A 19,193-nucleotide genomic window follows, 5' to 3' on the forward strand; every position below is an offset into this window, starting at 1 on the left:
AGAAAAACTAGCATTGTCTTAGTTTGTATTTTATTCATATTCTCTTCAGGATAAAAATTTATTGTCTGAAATTATGTAAATGGTGGTGGGAGAATTGTGATATTAAATTGCCATGTATTCAAGGACAGTCACATATTTTGCAGGAGTAACCGAGAAGAAATATAATAGGTTTTATCTTACTTGTTTTTGATAGATGTACATGCATTTGGAGCTGCATGCTTAGAACCACCATTCCGAAATCCAAAAACTTCTGAAATCAAAAGCTCTTTTTACCCTTTCAGATTGCCGGAAAACTCATTTGACAGTAAAACCTGACCTGAAGAGTTTTGAAGTTGTTTTGTTTATTTAATACATTTGTTGTATTAAATGTTCCATAGAATATTAAACTATAGAATTTGCTATAGAAATATTTCCAAACAAGTAGAACTTGTTTTCCCAGAACTCTCTAGGAATATTTATGTGTGTGTGTGTGTGTGTGTATCTATATCTATCTGTCTGTCTATCTATCTAACTATGTATATAGGTCCTGTATGTATAGGCCTGTATTTCCTCTATAAAATCCAAAATACTGTGAATTCAAAAATTAATGAATTTCCAGACTGCTGGTTTTGGTTAGGTGTTTGTAGATCTGTGCATGTGTTTTTCCCTTTGTCTTTTATTATACCTAGTAGTAGTAGTAAGAAAAAGCAGGCATAACATTGAAAAATATTGTATCGTGTAAATGGAATCATTTCAGCTCTCTGGTTTCAGAATAGTTTTTTAATTATGTGTAAATCTCCCATGAGCAGAAAGAAGCTGGGATTTACTTTTCTCTTGTTTTATGCCGTGCTGTCCGCATTGTAGGCACTCACTGAATTGGATGATTGCTGTGCCTTTTACACTATAAACATATATGTGCAGTTTTCTACTATTTTGGATTGCAATAAATGTGTATGTGCAGTTTTCTATTTCAGATTGCCTAAATAAGGTGGTAGGACAGTTTTGTAAAGTAAATGTATCTTTCTTCATCTTAGCTATTGTCTAGATCAACTGTTTTTTTAATGTATAATTTTTATAATAACTTTCAATGAACAGAACAGATGCACAATTAATGCAAATCCCCTATAGAAAACTCCCTACATACCTACCACCCAGGTACTCAGTCTACCAGCTTTTAATATTTTGTCACATTTGCCATATTTTACCATCTGTCTTTCAATCTCTCCATCTTTCTACCTATTTATCAATTTTCTAAACATTTGAGATCAGGTTAAATGCATCACTTTATTTGAACACTTAATACATCCACATACATTTCCTAACATGGCATTTAACACTGTTATAAAGCTTTCCTTCAAACATTCAAATTTTTACATATATCCTAATGTCATTTTTGGCGTTTTCTCCTTCACTATTAGATCCAGTCTAGTATCAGCTATTGCAGTTAGTTGTTTTTGTCTGTTTAATATTTCTTTTTTTTAATTGTGGAAACATATATACAACATGAACTTTCCTATCTCAGCTGCTCCCAAGCATATGATTGGGTGTTTTCAATCTCCTTAACAATATTGTGCTATGTTCACCACCATCTATGACCAGAACTTTCCCATCACCCCAAACTGAAACTTTGTACCCATTATTCATGAACTCAACCCCTTCCGCCCTTGCCCATGTACTATACTTAAGCACAAGATTTTATCATTCTGGAGTAAGAGTGCAAGTACAAGGTCTTATGGTTGTTACATATAGTTTGTTTTTTAACATTTATTATCATGAAACATAACATATACAAAAAAGCAATAAATTTCAAAGTACATTTTAATAAGTAGCTATAAAACAGATTTTAAAGTTTGGTTTGGGTAACCATTCCACAATTTCCAGTTTTTCCTTCTAGCTGGTTCAAAATACTGGAGATTGGAAAGAAATACCAATATAATTATTCAGTAGTCGTACTCATTTGTTAAATCTCCCAATCTTTAGGGATAATTTTGTTTTGCCCATTCTAACTTTTTTTCATGAGATCAACTATTTTTAAAGTGCTATGTAGAAAGCCACTAGGATTCTGTTGAGTTACCTCATCAACATCAAGCTTGAGTTACTCTTTTAATCTAGCTCTTCCTTCTTGTTATGTTTTCGGGTTCTGTATGAAATTTCATTTAAAAATGCTTAAAAATTAGTATCTAAATAATATATAACTTATTAAGTCAAAAGGAACTAGAAGGTTAGCAAAAAAGAACAGTGGTTTTCTGCCCCACTCATATCTGTTCTGCTTAAATTACTACCCAAAGTCAGATACTTTTAGCATTTTCCTCTAGCACTAATATCTTATGATTTTCTTTATATACAGTTTTCTCATTTACAAATAAAGATATTTTCTTTCCAATCTGCATGTCTCATTTCTTGTATTATTGGATTTGTTGGGACCTCCCCCCTCTATAGTGTCAAATGCTTGCCTTGTTTCCAGTCTTAAGAGAAAAGTATTCAGTTATTCACCGTTTTGTATTATGTTACCTATATAATTTTTTTGTTGTTTTCTGTAACCAGGTCGAGGAAGTACTGTTCTATTCCTTGTTGACTGAGACTGTTTTTTAACTTATTATTTTGTTACTGAGAATTTTTATTATAAATCGTTACTAAAGTTTGTCAAATGCCTTTCTGCATCTATTTATGATCATATAGTTTTTCTTCTTCATTCTGTTAATATGGTATATTGTATCAATTTTCAGATGTTAAACTTTGCATTCCTGCATAGTTTCTAATTGGTAATTATATATTTCCTTTTTTTATATACATTATCAGATTAGGTTTAATAATATATTATTAAGGAATTTTGCTTATATATTCATGGAGGATTACTGGTCGTAGTTTTCTTGTGATGCTTATGCCTGGATTTGTTATTGGAATAATACATAGTAGGACTGGGATAGCAAATCTTTTCTTAATGAGAGAGATAGCAGGTTTTTGTTTGTTTTTAATATATTGACAAAAGTTTATTGAGGGTTACAGAGTTCCAGACCCTAGATTATTCTGGGGATTGAGTGGTAAATGATTCACCGTCACATTTTGGTGAGTTTAAGGATTTTGTGGTTGATCAGGCAAAAGACAGGTTATGGCAGCAACATATAATAAACTTGATTGGGTGGCACTTGGACAGGGTTGCATGAAAGGAAAACTTCCTCCTATCAAGCAATCTTTCAGTCAGTTGTTTGAGGTCACTACCTTGTAGGGGTACAGGCTGAGGGTACATAGAGGTAGGTAAAAGAACAATTGGAGAGGGGGCTTACATGTATAGATGATGTCACTCAGCAGCAAGGTGGGAAGTCTCAGGATCAAAGAGTGCTAAATGGCAGTAGCAGTTTGAGGGTTTGTTTGTGTTACCTGTGGTTAGTAGATGTTACCTATGGGGTATACAAAGTAGGCGGGTTCTAAATGGCTACCAGATGCATACTTGGCCTATATTTAAAATATTGGATATGCAGGATTTGATTTTGGTGTCAGTTGGCTTTGGATAGCAAGTATTTTAGACTTTGTAGGTAAAGAGGCAAAAATCTAGGATATTGCCATGCATCTACTTAGATAACCACTTGTAAATGTAAAAGAATGGTTTTTAGCTTTCAAAATGCTAAAAATAAGTGGCTGGTGAGATTGGGCCAGTTTTATTTTTTAATTTTTATGCGACTTTTTTTTATTTTCAAAGAACCAGCTTTTAGTTTCATTGATTTTTCTCTATTGTTTTTCTGTTACTTTTTCATTCACCCTGTGATCTTTAGTATTTCCTTTCTTAAATTGTTCTTTTTTCAGCTTCTTAAGATTCACGTGTATAACATTGACTGTAAACCTGTCATCTTTTCTAGTAAAACTTATTAAAGCTGTAAATTTCCCTTTAAGAACTAGTATGGAGCTGGGAAAGGACACCTTCTTTGATATCAGTCGTAAGAGGTGGTCTCCACGATCAAATGCTGCTGGTTTGGTCCATGATCAAATGCTCCACGATCAAATGCTGCTGGTTGCCTTTACATTTTCCTGCAGGCTTGCTAATGCTTTCCCTGTGACATTTCACTCACACGGGATTGCTGCCCAACTCTGACTTTTTGTCTCTGTGTCCGAAAAGTCAAAAACTCCCATAAGGAGCCAGATCTCACTTCAGTCGGAGTAGGTGGAAGACTGAATTGGCCACGCAGACGGGGCACAGAACGGTTGGAGTGCTGAGGTGTGGTGTTTATAATGATCTGAAGAGATTTCCCGGATGTGGGAATATAACGTCAAACCTACATTGTGTTGAATTTGTTGAGAACAGTTTTAGGAGATTGACTCTTCCACAGCTGTTTTTTGCTACCATTCTTGGAATTGCTGGAGGGATATATATTTACTAACCAATATTTTAACAATATTCCAAAGATCAGAAGACATTAAAAGTTAAAATTGGCACAAGAATTAGAAAAGAAGAAAAGTTAATACTATTGGAATTGAATTGCAGTGATTACTTAAGTTCCTTTGAAATTATACTTTGACAATGAATAGTCTGGTATATATACTCAAATATATTCTGAAATATATTCTAAACATAAACAAACTGGATAATGATTTTAAATGATTTTTTGAAATGGCACTGTCAATTTTAGTGTTTATTGTACTTTCATTTGGATTTTATGTCATTTCAACAGGACAGATTAGTAATTTCTTTTAGGTAAAAATGTCATGAATAATATTTGGTTTCCTAGTCAGGACTTATTTTCCTGAGAACATAACATGCAATTTCAAGGAATGACAACCTTGGTGTGTATTAAAAAATTGTGAATGTGTTTGTAGCAGTGTAGGTAATGTAAATGAAGAGTTTACCATCTCTGTCAGAAAGTACCTCAGTCTTGCAATTAGCCTGGTTTAATATACTTCAGCATCCTTTCAGCCCAATCCATTTCTCATCCCAGACAGAATAGAGGAGTGGTTGAGAATTGGATGCCTTAGAAGAAATTGAGGTTTTAGAGAGAACAGATGATATAAGTAGGGTGGCAGATATAACACACATACTTATTTAGCCCACTAAACAAGTTTGCAGTGATGCTGGTGGTAAGCAAAGAGTTATAAAGCTATTATTCATATAGAGTCTTTTTTTAATGACTAAGAACTGATAGTACTTTTTTCTCTAACAACCTTAAGCTGGTATATAGTCAATGAGAGCTATAAATTCAATCACGTATGTACAAAATGCTTTATTTAAATTGACACATTTTTATTATTGATGTTCTTTCTTGAAAAGTAAATTTAACATAACTTAATCTCAGCTATTTATGTTAAGTAAAGACAAGCATAGGTAATTTTTCTTAATGAAAAAAATTGTTTAATTAGAAACTCTTAGTACAGAAATGAATAAAGTGAAAAGTGAAAAAAAAACCTAGTTTGGCTGCATTCCACAAATTTTCATATGTTGTGTTTTCATTTTCCTTACACTAAAAGGAATTGCCTGACCTCATAAATATGTTAAGGCAGTTGGGTCCCCCCAATTGTTTTTTTATTGAATGGATTATTTGAGTTTTAGAACTCTAAATGGAACTCTAGATTTGAGAGCTCAATTGATTGGATAATGAATGATAATAAGATGTCTTTATGTACTAATAATATTTCTTCAGAAAATTGTTTCACTGTCCTCATCATTGGACATGTCTTCACAGGTTTAATTGTTTTCAAAGGCTGTTACAGTATTTAGAAACAGCTTTACAAATAATACTAAAACTCATTTAAAGATAAGATATCTAAAATCTACTTTCCCCAAATCAGTGCTACTTACTGTTACTTTAAGGGTGTTTATAGAGGTAGGTGTTATTTTCAGAAGACTGCATATTTTTCTCTGTTGCCTTTATTATTTCTATTCACATCTGACAATAATAATAAGATACTGTTGAAAAGGAAATTTGATTTTCTTAGATATGTTTAGAAAGGGAATAAAGTCTTCAAGGAGCAAGTCTTATGAATGTATATGGAAGTGTAAGTAGTCATTTCTGTTTTGTATATTAAGAAGTTACTTTTAATTATGACTCCTGAGCTGATGCTGTCTGGAAGGGGGAGTAGAACACTTTCTCCACAAACAAAATAGATTTTTCTTTTCTGATTATATAAAGAATGATAATTATTGTTAAATAGTCACATAATGTGGATATGTTTGAGGGAGAAAGAAAATCATGATATCTCACAATCTTAAGATTACCATCATCAACATTATGTGATCATTCTTTTCTAAGTATTTTATGAAATATGTGAACACATGCCCCCTCACCAAATTTTACATAAGTGGCATTGTGGCTACCCTTTTCCCTTAATCCCCTTACCTCACCCATCACAGTTAAATAGATGTGTATATCTATGTCTTTTGCAATATTCATAGGAAATACAGAAAACTTTTGTCAACATAAGCATATGGGGCCATATTGTACACTTTTCTACACCTTGCTCTCTTTCCCTCGCCATTTTTTTAATACATTGTGGCGGTCCCTCTAAGTTAGCTTAAATAAAATAAATTGTCCCCCCTACCCCCCAGTAGTGAATTCAGAGTTTTACTAATTCTCCCTTTGGTGATTTATTCAGCAAACATTAGTTAAGTGCCTGTTGTACGCTGGATGCAATACATTGGAAAAGGCTTTGGAGATTATACTTGATTTTTTTTTTCTGGTGGTAGGCAACTGAAGGTGGGAATATAATCATTGAAACACAAATTACTGTGTAGAGCTATTGATGTATAGCCAAATTAATGGTTGGTTATATATTATTTTTAATGAAACTTTTTGCAAATAGCATTTTTAAATAATGTAGGCAATTTTAGAGACTTCAATAAAGTCTCTTAAATATATCTGATAGACCCCAAATTATGAATGTCTTATATTCTCCACATTTCTTTTAATTTTATAAATTGTTACATTTATTATTACACTTAGTATGATTTCTTTTTATTTTTAATATTTTTCTATTAGAGAAGTTAGAGGTTTACAAAAAAATCATGCAGAAAATAGAGTTCCCATATTATCCCTCCCCCTATTGTTGACACTTTGCATTAGTGTGGAATCTTTGTTACAACTAATGAAAGGATATTATTATAATTGTACTGTTAGCTACAGTCCATAGTTTACATTAGGGTTCAGTATGTTGTACAGTCCTATTTCTTTTAAATTTAATTCTAGTAACATACATGTAACCTAAAATGTTCCCTTTTAAACACATTCAAATATATAATTCCCAGTGTGCTGCCATCATCACTATCCACTACCAAAACTTTTCCACCATCCCGAAATGAAATTCTGTATCAATTAAGCATTAACTCTGCATTTCCTACTCCTGCTCTGGCCCCTGGTAACCTGTATTCTACTTTCTGACTCTTAATTTGCCATAATAAGATTCTTGCTTAGAAATTTTCTCCAAAGCATTTTTTGCACAATACATATTTCGCATTTCAGTGACAAATATTTACACAAGCACATTAATGGCCTAAAATAGTCCTTAAAATACCTATTTTTCAGCTACCTATTAACTCTTATACGCAATTTCCTGCTTTACTTCTCAAACAACAGTGGTAGGCCTTCTATTTAAGTGAGTACAGTAGGTATCTATTAATGTGCTCCTTTACCCTGCAAAGCATTTTTAATCCATGAAAAAACAGCCCTTGAAATATGTCCAGTCCTGAATGATAATTGCTCTAAGTATAAAATACATACCAGCTTTTAAAAATTTATAAATGAAAAAAGTATAAAATATCTCTTCAATAATTTTTATAATTGAAGACTTTTAAAATTGCTATTGTTTAGATTAACTTGTACTAACTAATTGGGAGTTTTCTTCAGGGTTCCTTTTCCTTAAGTTCTTACTCTACTTGACAGCCTCTTTTGCCTCTGCTTCTGAAACCATAAGTTTTCTTAGATTGTTTTTTGCTCTAGCTTTCATGATAGGGCAGCTGTATTTGTATAGATTAAATGTTTATAAATTGGGATTGCCTTTAATGGAAATAATAGGAATATGGTATTGCTTCTCATACTACAATAATGAATAATAATACATATTTTTACATATCTGGAATTCCTTTTATAAAAACAAAAATGGTCCTGTCAGGCAGCAGATCATTTCATTTATCTTGGTTTGCTTAGAGAAGCCTTTTCAGAAGAACTAAGTTATGGCTCTTCATTTAGGAAGTGCTTTAATAGAGCCATGTTGGGAGTCTAATAGTTTTTGGTTCTAAATGTACAAAGAAATTATTTTCCATTTGGCACTAGATTCACAGCTGAAAATAATTATTTCAGGATCATTTACCTCATTGTATATTATGTCCATTGCTTTATGGTAAGAACAAAAATATATAAATTATTCTTCTAAACATGGGAATTTCAATATTGTGATTATGTATATAAATAGTGGCAACTAAAACTAAGATTCTTTTTTTCTTTTTCCTTTTTTTGGGGTGTTGGTAGGTACAATTAATAGGTTTTATTTTTTTCTTGAGAAATACAGAGTGCAACTAATATTTTCACTTTATAATTAGCTGTTTTTTGTTCAAGAATATTTTTTATTTCTTTTTTTGTAGTATTTGTGTGGTAGTAATCGAAAAGAAAACATATTTATTGATCCAGGATATCAGACATTTGAGCAAGAGTTAAATAAAATACTTCGAAGTTGGCAGCCAAGCATACTTCCAGATGGTAATACTCTTATTGTGACTCTTATTTATAGTATTTTACCTGCCAAGATACAGTGTACAAAATAATTTTAACTGAATTGACTATATATTGTAATTAAAGAAAACAAATTTTAAGTGGTTACTAATTGTATAATAGCATTTTTATTTTTACAGAAAGTATGTTACAAATAATTAATAATTTAAATTAGCATAATTTTAGAGTGTTAATATTTATGAAGAACTGTATAAGAATTGTGACCTGTTTTGCTTCTGCTCCTCAATAGGACAAGCAACAAATGGTTAGGAAAGAATTTAAATCTGTAAAGTATACATTTTTCTTGAGGTATCTAAAATGATGTAAGAGAAATTTACACTAGAATCTTTTCTGGGGCTCTTAAGAAACATACGTCCAGTTTATTACTTCAGAGAGATATATTTTTAGATGTTTAAATGAAAAATGTTTTATTTATTATAATTCTTTTTAAATATTTCTATTTAAGGGTCGATATTCTCTCGAGTTGAAGAAGATTATCTCTGGAGGATAAAACAGCTAGGATCACACTCTCCAGTAGCTCTACTGAACACTCTGTTCTACTTTAACACTAAATATTTTGGCCTGAAAACAGTCGAACAACACTTAAGACTTTCCTTTGGCACTGTGTTTAGGCATTGGAAAAAAAATCCTTTAACAATGGAAAACAAAGCATGTCTTAGATACCAAGTGTCTTCCTTATGTGGAACAGATAATGAAGGTAGTGTAACAGATTTTTATTTCGGAAATGTCTGTGGCAAGGGTATCCAAACTTTACTATGGACTACCTGTCCACCTGTTAAGAACCTATGTATTATCATTTTCATAAGCTATAAGACAACCTCTGTCTTCTTAAAAACATCTCAGTTCGTTTTGTTTAAAAAATTTTAAGTTCTCATTTACTGTGAATTAGAACTCTGAAGCACATGTGTTCCCGTTCTTTGGTATAATAGACACTAGGATTAAATAGTTCTATCTTGCTTCAAGACTGGTCTTAGGAGATTTATTTAATTTTCTTTTCTAAGATAAAATTACTACTGGAAAAAGAAAACATGAAGATGATGAGCCGGTATTTGAACAAATTGAAAACACAGCCAATCCTTCTAGATGTCCTGTGAAAATGTTTGAATGCTACTTGTCTAAAAGGTAAGTGTTAATGATAATTTTTTTGACATGGTAGTGTAAGTTGGTTTGTATTTAACTCTACCAAAAGGTGATATTTTTTTTACTGATCCTTTTTTAGATTTCTCTTTTCTCCCACTTAATATCTGTTATCATTTTTTAAAACCTAGTTATAACTTTTTTATTACCATTGTTATAAAATACCCACCTTATACTTAATTTTGACTCAAGTGTATGTTAATAATTTACTCTCTACAAATGGAATTACTACAGCTGTCGTCTTTTAAGTTACTTCAGTTCTATGACTGTGTAAAGCAGGGTTGGACAATTTTTCTGTAAAGAGTCAGATAATAAATATTTTAACCTTTGTTGGGTTACAGTGTCTCTCTTGCATCTGTTCAGTTCTGTTGTCACCAGAAAGCACCCATACTATCTATGTAAATGAATGGTGTGGCTTTGATTCAGTAAAACTTTATTTACACAAACAGGTGACATACTATAGTTTGCCAATCAATCCCTGGTATAAAGTTATGTTCAAAATAGGATAGATGGGTGGAGATGAGTATGAAGCAGTGAATGAAGGAAAAATAGACATTAATGAAAGGGCTTTTCAACTATGCTATTGCTGCTTTCCCAATGTAAGCCAAAAGACATTAAAAAAAATTAAATCAATGAAATCATTTGGGGGTCCATAGTTTATTTTGTGCTTGTCCATTATTTTAAGTAAGCACTCTCTAATTTTTCAAAAGGTTAATATGCACTCAGAATGTACTTCTTTATCTAAACAGTTTTATAAATTAAAGTTGGCCCCTTAAGATAGTCCTCAAGAATGTATAAAAACAGTATTACTATCATACCATAGTAATATTGGTATGATAGTAATATTTCTGACCATGGCATTGTCCTGTTGGCGGCAGCAGTATTGGGGTCTTCCAGTGGTAGTATCTGTTTGTTAGCTGGAAATTCTTTTCTCAGTATTATCTTGGTATTTTTAAAATTAAGTTTCTATTGTGTAATGTTGTAAGCATTTCTGTCTTATGTACTACCATTTTATCAATACAAAGGAAGACCCATTTTTCACATTTTGTCATCTTTGAAACTAGGGTGCATTTTAAAGTTGAGGCATCTTGAAGTTATAATTGGCAGTGTGTTATATCTAGTGGTAACCTTAATTTAATGAATTAAAATAGTGGTGTGTGTTAACACTTAATGGTGTCGTATTAATTGAAATAAAATTTAAATTATGATAGGAAAATATTCCTTTTTTCAAAGTAATTAATTTTCAAAATATTTTAATGACTATATTTAATGTAGGTAGTGAAGCAAATGGTTTCGTTACATAGTAGATTAGTGGGATGAGAATTATTAAAAGAGGTGTAAAACTTGTGGGGAGTTTGTGTATATATACATATATATATATATATATATATACTATGAAATTGATTTTTTTCTTTTCTCTCCTCCTATCCTCCAAAGTCCACAGAACCTTAATCAGAGGATGGATGTTTTTTATTTGCAACCAGAGTGCTCTAGTTCTACAGATAGCCCTGTCTGGTACACATCTACTTCACTGGACCGAAACACCTTGGAAAATATGCTTGTACGGGTTCTTTTAGTAAAAGATATTTATGATAAAGACAATTATGAACTGGATGAAGACACAGACTAAAAAGGAACATTTCAGAAGCAATTGAGATAAAACAGCATTAGATAGTCATGCTGCTAGATCTTTATTATGGAAAACATTTCAAGTTTACTTCTTCTATTTTAAGTTTTGTAGCATTGTACCCACACTGGGTATTACCATGTAAATAATCTGTGAGTGAAAGTTGCCATTATTCTATGTAGTCTTAGGATACTTAACAAATACATTCAAATTCTTTTTTTTATTATTATTTATTTGATTAGGTATGTTTGTAACTTTTTACATTACAAAATATGAATGAGAATGTGCCATGTGTAATTTTTTTTTCTTGTAGTAAGAATCATCCATATTGCACAACTCTGCTGTTGCAAGGCTTCCTTGAAGGGTGGCTGTTTTACTGGGTTCTTAACCAGGTGGTTGTGTATAGATAGCACTACTAAAAGTTTAGAACTTGCAGTGTCTTTCAGAATTTTTAAAATAAACTGTAAACTAATAGGTTGGGTTTTTTGTTTTGTTTTGTTTTGTTTGGGGGGGTGTTTGTTTGGTTTATGTTTTAGTTACTGAAGCCTTACAAGGTTATGTAGAGAGAGACCATCTTCTGTACCAAAAATAGACAAGAGAATGCTGTCAATATTGGTGTACTGTAATGTGAATCTATACTGGTGAAAACAATTTTTTGTTCCCCATATTAAAACCTTAGTGTCCTTTTCTCATTTGTGGCTTTCTGCATCACCCTAATAAATAAGTATATATAGAGAGAGAGAGATATGATAAGATTGACTATAAGTTGAAAACATGATCATCAAGACATTTTCTCTGTAAAAATGTCTGATGAAAGTAGAAAGTTCTCTTTTTTTTAAAAATTTTCTGTCATCCATAAGTATCTGAAATCTTTATTTACACAGATTCGATTTTTTTTCTTCCTTTTTTTGCTCTTAGCAATATGGATCATGCTGCATTATTACCTAAGTATTACTCTTAAAACTTTACCAGTTTTATTAGAATTCTTTTGCCTGCTCCCAAATGTCTCATTCACACCTAAAATTATTTTTAGAAATTCCACTCCTGAAATTGTTGGAAAGTTAAGCTGCTTTACATCCGATGGTGTCACATGTTACTATGAAGATTATTAGCATAGTAATTCTGATATTTCAGATGATTAAAGGTCAATGAAAGAACCTGATGGATAGAGTCTATCTCAAAGGAAATTGCATTCAATGTTAGACTGTTTGGCTTTTATAATTTAATTACTTCTTATAGAAGATTGCATTAAAAAAGCTTTGTGCTTCTGCATAGCAATTTATCCGTTCGGACCTTTTATTTTAGAATAAAAAATTTATTTAAAATCCTGCTTTCTAAAAACTGCACATTATGAAGAAATCTTGGCTAACTTCGTATAGTATGTGTATAGTCATGTTTTTTTGTTTCCAATTGGTGACATTAGTTCTTAAAAATTCTTGGAGGGAAATCAGGCTATTTTCCACAATAGTTAGGCAATGTTTACACATCCCTTAGGTGTTTCTCTCTCTTAGGATAAAAATTAGCACACAGAAGTTTTCTTAGTCATGATTTGGAAAATGGCACAGGTGTAATCACTGTATATTTAAGCAATAATGATCTGAAATGTTTTTGACATTAAAAATTACCTTATAATGTTCTAACTTGTTTTATAATAAGTTTCAATGACATTTATGTCCCTTTTGACTGTATATTTGTTGACTAGTAATTCCACTGGCAGTTGCAAATCTGAAATAGATTGCTTATTATCTCTTTAATGAGAAAAGCGGGGCAACATTTATAATAGATAATATAAAATTTCCTTTTTCCAAACCACTGGTTTAAGCACTTTTCCTATAAATTCAGTTGCTTAAAAGGTGGTTAACTCTAACCATCTTTTATTCTTTAAAACGGTGCTATACTCCATCAAGAGCAATAAAGTTGTTTCCAATTGTCACTTATTGTATATTTTACCAAATATTATAAATTTCTGGCATGGTACTACTATTAATTACCTTGCCTTGCAATTTGCGTTTCCTTTTATTTGTAAAGTTTAGTGTTTCTAAAGGGAAATGTCTTAACATAATTTTGATTTTGACTGACTGAGGATTTAGAGAACTCTGTCTTAATTGCAACCCAAGGGTTGACTGACTTGATTCCAGGGGGAATAGAGACAAAAATCTATTTTATGAGAATTGTGTTGTTTTATGAAACTTCCTGTACCTAGAAGACATTTCACTGATTCCTGAATCTTCTTAGTTTGTGTGGTCATAGCTGACTGCTGAGAAAAAAGTATAGTGCATTGATAGTTTCTTTTTGCTTCTCAGCAATTTCTGATTGTAGTGTCCTGTATATATAATCTAGTTTTGAGATGTCTATTAGAGATGCTATATTTTTCTGTTCTGAAGAATATTTTGGCATTTAAAATGAACTAATGAAAAAAACATATATATATATATATATATATATACATATATACATATATACATGTTGAAAAAAGTAGATTTCCCATGCAATTGAATTTCATCAACACATATCTTTGGCTTTTAACCATATTAGGTAACCGAAAGGATTTTTCTAGGCAAGAAACTCAACATACTTGTTTGCCATGAAAATGGACCTTATTTAAATAGTAGTTTGTTTTTTCTTTCATTAATGAAGTTAACCAGTGTGTTAAACGTATTGGGGTAGGAGGAAGATACGTATTGTACTATGCATTCAGACATGTCACTGTTTTTCTGATTGGATTTCCCTTTGTCCTGGCCAGTTGTAATTTGGGAATGGGATAACTCATTTATGCATGGTAGTATTAAGAAATACAGTAATGGAAAAGTCAAAAAATTGCAAAATTTAGGCTTATACTACACCAATGTGGGTCTATTTAATCTGAGATCTTAAATATCTTACAGTCTTAAATCATTATAAAAATTTACATTTTTCATTTCGACAGTTATTTCCAAAATGTAATGTTATACATGTGTCACTTTATGTTCTAAGTTAATATTGACTGTAGGATAATCTTGTTCCCTTTAAACCAAACAGTCATGAAAATGTACATGAAAATATTTTAAAAGAATAAATGTCTTCAACTAAATTACAATATTTCTGGGTTTTCCCCCTTAATAAGCCCCTTAGTCATTTTTTTTTGGAAGTTATTTGAATTTTAATTATTTCATTCTAGTATGTTCTTAGGAGTAGACCTGTTTTAATGCTGTTTTGCAGTGTTACTTGTTTAAAAGTACGTTTTTGTTTCTGTGTCTACTTAAAAATGATAAAATAGTAACATAAACTTTATAAATTTAGAACTTGATATCTGAAACAAGCTAGCTGCATCAGTTTCGGTTGGAGAGTAGAAACACCTTAAGTGGTGTCCCAATTTAAACTTTTTTTTCTCTTTACTTGAAAGCTAGGTATTAAAGGAACATCCAAAGAATGGTTTTGATTTCCCCTTCTTGTGATGAATTTGACAAGAGGAAGTTGTCCCTAAAATCTAGGCAGATGGTGTCCTAATTAATTAATTACTAATAGGTTCACAAGTTTAAGCCTTTTGAAAGTAAAGAACCAAAGAGAAGATAAGATTTCAACATGTAAATAAAGAATTAAGAATAGAATCAGAGAAGGCTGGAGGCTCTGTGGGTTCCAACCAAAGGAAATCATGGTAATCACCGTTTGAGGGTAAGAGGTATAAATGCTACCTAAACTTTTTTTTTCATATAGTGCAATGCAAAGAGCAGTGAATTAACATTAAAGTTTTCAGGACTCTAGATTAGGTATGTTATTCTTTTCCTGTTCCCATTTCTTCATCTATAAAATGAAGACATTGCATTCATTTTTGACTCTGATATTTCACATTGAGCTCATTTGGTATTGTGCTTTGGAGACTTAGTAAATTTTACAGATTGGAGTTTGAATCCTTGAGGTTTATTTAAAAACATTTTATGGAGAGGAGAAAGATCTTTCCTCAAATAGACTTAACACTGAAAGTGTGTTATAGCCCTTATTTTACAGGTCCTACTCAGATAACTTCTTAGAAGTAAACTCAATAAATGAAAATTCGTCATCACAAAACTCACCAAACCTGTATTCCATATTTACTCCATGGCAAAGCACTGTTGCTAACCATGGTAGTTATGGAGGATGAGGAGAAAGCTTAAGTCACAAGATAGGCTGTACATAAAACTCCTTGGGAACATGCAGAGCCATATATTCATGGTAGTTTAGGACAGAGTAGATTTGTAGGTACTTTGAAATACCAAATAAGCTATTACGGACTAGGGCGGTTTCGTATACAGAATCATCAACACTATGATATATAACATATTAGGTTCTTATAACTTTGATGTTGCTTTTATCCCTTTTAGGAATGATCAGTGGAACAATTTTTTATCCTTTAAATGGTACTGTTTTGATGGCACCAGTCCTTATCTCTGGCTTTCCGCCCAACTCAATGAGCAGTTAAAAATAGAACCCAAAAGAATAGCTAAAGCACCCTCACCATGCACTAGAGACAATTTTAAAAGATACGAAGCTAAACTTGTCAAGATGAGTAATCCAACTTTAAAGATATATAGAATGGATGGAATACTCAAGGTTCCATAGGATTTTTTTTTTAATCAATTGCTTTTGAAAATAGAATTTCTCAGATGTTTTCTAAGACGTGTGTTCTTAGCCCTATAAGCAGAATGAAACCTTTCCGTTTGATGGTGTATTTGTGGTTAGAAATTGATGTCAGCGGTTGGCAATAGTTTATGGCATGAGGCCTCAATCAACTTTATTGTTTTTGTTTATGCTGCTATAGGTATGCTGCAAGCCCCTATCTAGAACTTGGGAGTTTGAGATTTCAGAACTTCCCCCTTTTCAAAGATAATATTGATTATATATAACATCGCCCTCAATGGCATCTGGGACAGCTACACAGCAGATCTTAATAGTAATTGGGATAAGGTCAGTCAGTCTTAGTTCAGGTCAGTTTTTGTCACAAACGAAAGGAAAATACAAGTTTTCGAATTTCAGAATTATGGATAAGGAATTTGGGCCTGTTTAAGAGAACTAATCAAATGTATTTTTGACCAATAGAATTTACGTTATTTTAAAAAAATTGCTTAGTTTCAGTAGAGGTGACTGAAGATTATACATTTTGCTTATTAGCTTTTCAGAAACAAATGACATTTTGCAATAAACCTCAAGACATGCTGCACCTAATGGGTATTCTACATAAATGTGATATGCCCTGATGAATAGTTGCAAACATGTCATGCCTTGTCTTTTTTTTTTTTTTTAACGTGGGCAGGCACTGGAAATGGAACCAGGTCTCTGGCATGGCAGGCAAGAACTCTGCCTGCTGAACCACCGTGACCCGTCCTGTCATGTTTTTTTAACGAATACTTGAGTGCTTATTCATTCAGGCACTGACCTAGGTATTGGGAATACAATAATAGGCCATAATCAGGCCCCTTCTCTCAAGGACTTCAGTCTGTTTAGGATGGGAAAGGAAGAAATGTGGTGGAATAAGGAGGCCTTACTGTGCACAGTCACTTGTATTATACAGGTAAACATATGCAGGTTGAGTAGTTTATCCAAGATCGTACCCTAGTGAGAGCAGCTTTTAGGTCTCCTGACTGCAATCCAGGGCTTCTTTATTATTTTTTATAACGTAAGCTTATGGAGGTAGAGAATTTGAATACGTTCCCTGCTGTATCCCAAGCACCTAGAAAAGTTGGCACATACTAGGCATTGATAAATGTTTGTTGAATGAGTCAATGGTTAAATATCTTTTAAATTCAGGAACTTTGAAAATAAAGGAAACATAGGAAATATGATCTGTTATCCATGAAGAAATGCCTAATTTTTGGTGTTCTTCTGAAAACTTGTCTTTGATGTTTCTATCCCTATTTGTCTGCATGACTTTCTCTGTGTGCGCTAGTACTTATAGCTACTGTAACCTTCCATTTTGTAAGGCCCAAGGGGATTGGGATCTAGGGCTTAATGATTAATAGTGATGCTTAAAATTTTATAAAACATTTAAAAATTAATTGTAAAGTTTTTTAAAACAGATTTCTGATCTACCTCCTGGGGATTGATATAGTAGATTTTAACACCTAGGTTAAAAATGCAAAAACCTGCATTCCCAAAATTGGTCCACAGACTTATTTTTTAGTGAAATAGAATGCAATAGCATAGAATAAAGGTATTAGTATCAGGAAACGTACTTCTTATTCATGTAGATCAGGTGACAATATATTATGTTCTCAGAGTCTGGAAGCCCTCCCCTAGGTGGCTGCAGGTGCTTCATGATCACAGATCACACTAGGGGAAACTCCATCTTTGTGAGAGGATTAGTGTCAGATGTACCTCCCGGGTGTTTTTTTAACAACAAGAAAATTAATGAATTACAAATTTAAAAAGGAGTTACTTTTAACTCTTAAATTTACTCTTTCCAGAAATGCACTTTATTTTTTAAATGACAGTGCAATTGTTTAGTCTGACTATAAAGTAAAGGTGGGCTGGTGCCAGGGTGCCAATTTCTAGAAAAATGGATTTTTAAATCCATCATAACATGGATGTTCAACTATTGTTTTCTGTATTACATCAACAAGAAATTTGCAACAAGAAATGGGGAAAAGGAGGGCAGGGAATGAGTGCCAAGCATGAACTGAGGTCTTTTTAGTGGTGTCTGACAATGCAAATTGAGCAGGATAAAATGTGGAGTTTGTAACAAGCAGCCTGTAACAGTGACCTTTCAGATGCGCTGCAGCAAGCACATTCAAGGAACCTGAAAGGACAAATATGCACATCTAGACAAAAAGTTAAAATTTCAAGAGTTTATATAAGACAACTTGGGTTGCAGTCCACATACCCTGTTTGCTCAACAACCCTTTAGCATGTAACAGAAAATAAGCAAATAAGACGCAGGACAAAAATATTTTCCATCGACCTCCATGTGGAAAGACCACAGCTTTACACAAGTTTATACAATCCTTAAGCTTACTCCTAGGTCAGTTTGGATTTTCAAATCAAAATCAAGTCTTGAACTGTTTACATTAACTACACTATAGTAAAATGATAACATTTTTTTCCCAGCTCTCTTCCTATGAAGGATAAAAATGATCCGAAGCTTTCATTCTTTACCTATGCAGGGATTTATGAAAAGCCATACTAAACTATGACAGGTTCTTCTGCAAAACTAAAATCAGCTGCAAAGTCAAACAGATGAAAACAACAAATCCAAACTGATTTCAGCAAAATAAAGTCAAGTAAAATCTAAGAACAAGTAATAAACGTGTACAAGAAATGATCATGATTAGTTAGAAATGCAAGATATCTAATTATCCCAGGCTTGAGAACATAAATAAAATCAATTCATATGCTGGTTCAAGTGTTATACACAATTTAGATAAGCCAGTAGAGTATTGAATGCACACCATATTTGATAAACCTAAAATTATATTGCCATTAATGCAGGTACATGCAAATATGGGAAGATGTTTACGTATAGACAGAGGAGAATAACATTTTTATTGTATGTTTCATACTATAAAAAGGAAAAAAAAGTTAAGGAACATTTTCCTTTAAGAAGAAAAATTGAGTGCCAAAAGTTAAATATCAACTTATAAAAATGAAAAAAAAAATCTGAAACATACCATACAATTACTATATCTCCCTACTGCTGTCTGAAACTACAGACCATTTAAGGAAGGGAGCTTTCAAAACAGAATAACCCAAGGGATGTATGCTGCTTTAAAATTCAGATTGTCAGAAAATTGGCA

The 19,193-nt window shown here is 32.3% G+C and overlaps 1 protein-coding gene and 1 long non-coding RNA gene across 3 annotated transcripts in view; one reads left to right on the top strand and one right to left on the bottom strand.

Moving 5' to 3' along the window:
* The window catches only part of ZMYM2 (zinc finger MYM-type containing 2), a 151,116-nt gene extending 131,939 nt beyond the window's left edge, over nt 1–19,177 (top strand). For both annotated transcript variants that reach the window (XM_077158794.1, XM_077158795.1), the window contains 4 exons: nt 8,540–8,654; nt 9,133–9,384; nt 9,689–9,809; nt 11,262–19,177. In XM_077158794.1, the coding sequence (XP_077014909.1) occupies nt 8,540–8,654; nt 9,133–9,384; nt 9,689–9,809; nt 11,262–11,454 (681 nt within the window). In that variant the 3' untranslated portion in view covers nt 11,455–19,177. The remainder of the gene's footprint in view (nt 1–8,539; nt 8,655–9,132; nt 9,385–9,688; nt 9,810–11,261) is intronic.
* LOC143681614 (uncharacterized) overlaps nt 1–19,193 on the bottom strand; it is a 60,042-nt gene that overhangs the window by 15,510 nt on the left and 25,339 nt on the right. The gene's annotated exons all lie outside the window — the stretch shown is intronic.

The sequence above is a fragment of the Tamandua tetradactyla genome, chromosome 4 (assembly GCF_023851605.1).
Source record: "Tamandua tetradactyla isolate mTamTet1 chromosome 4, mTamTet1.pri, whole genome shotgun sequence".
Taxonomy (NCBI): Eukaryota; Metazoa; Chordata; class Mammalia; order Pilosa; family Myrmecophagidae; genus Tamandua; species Tamandua tetradactyla.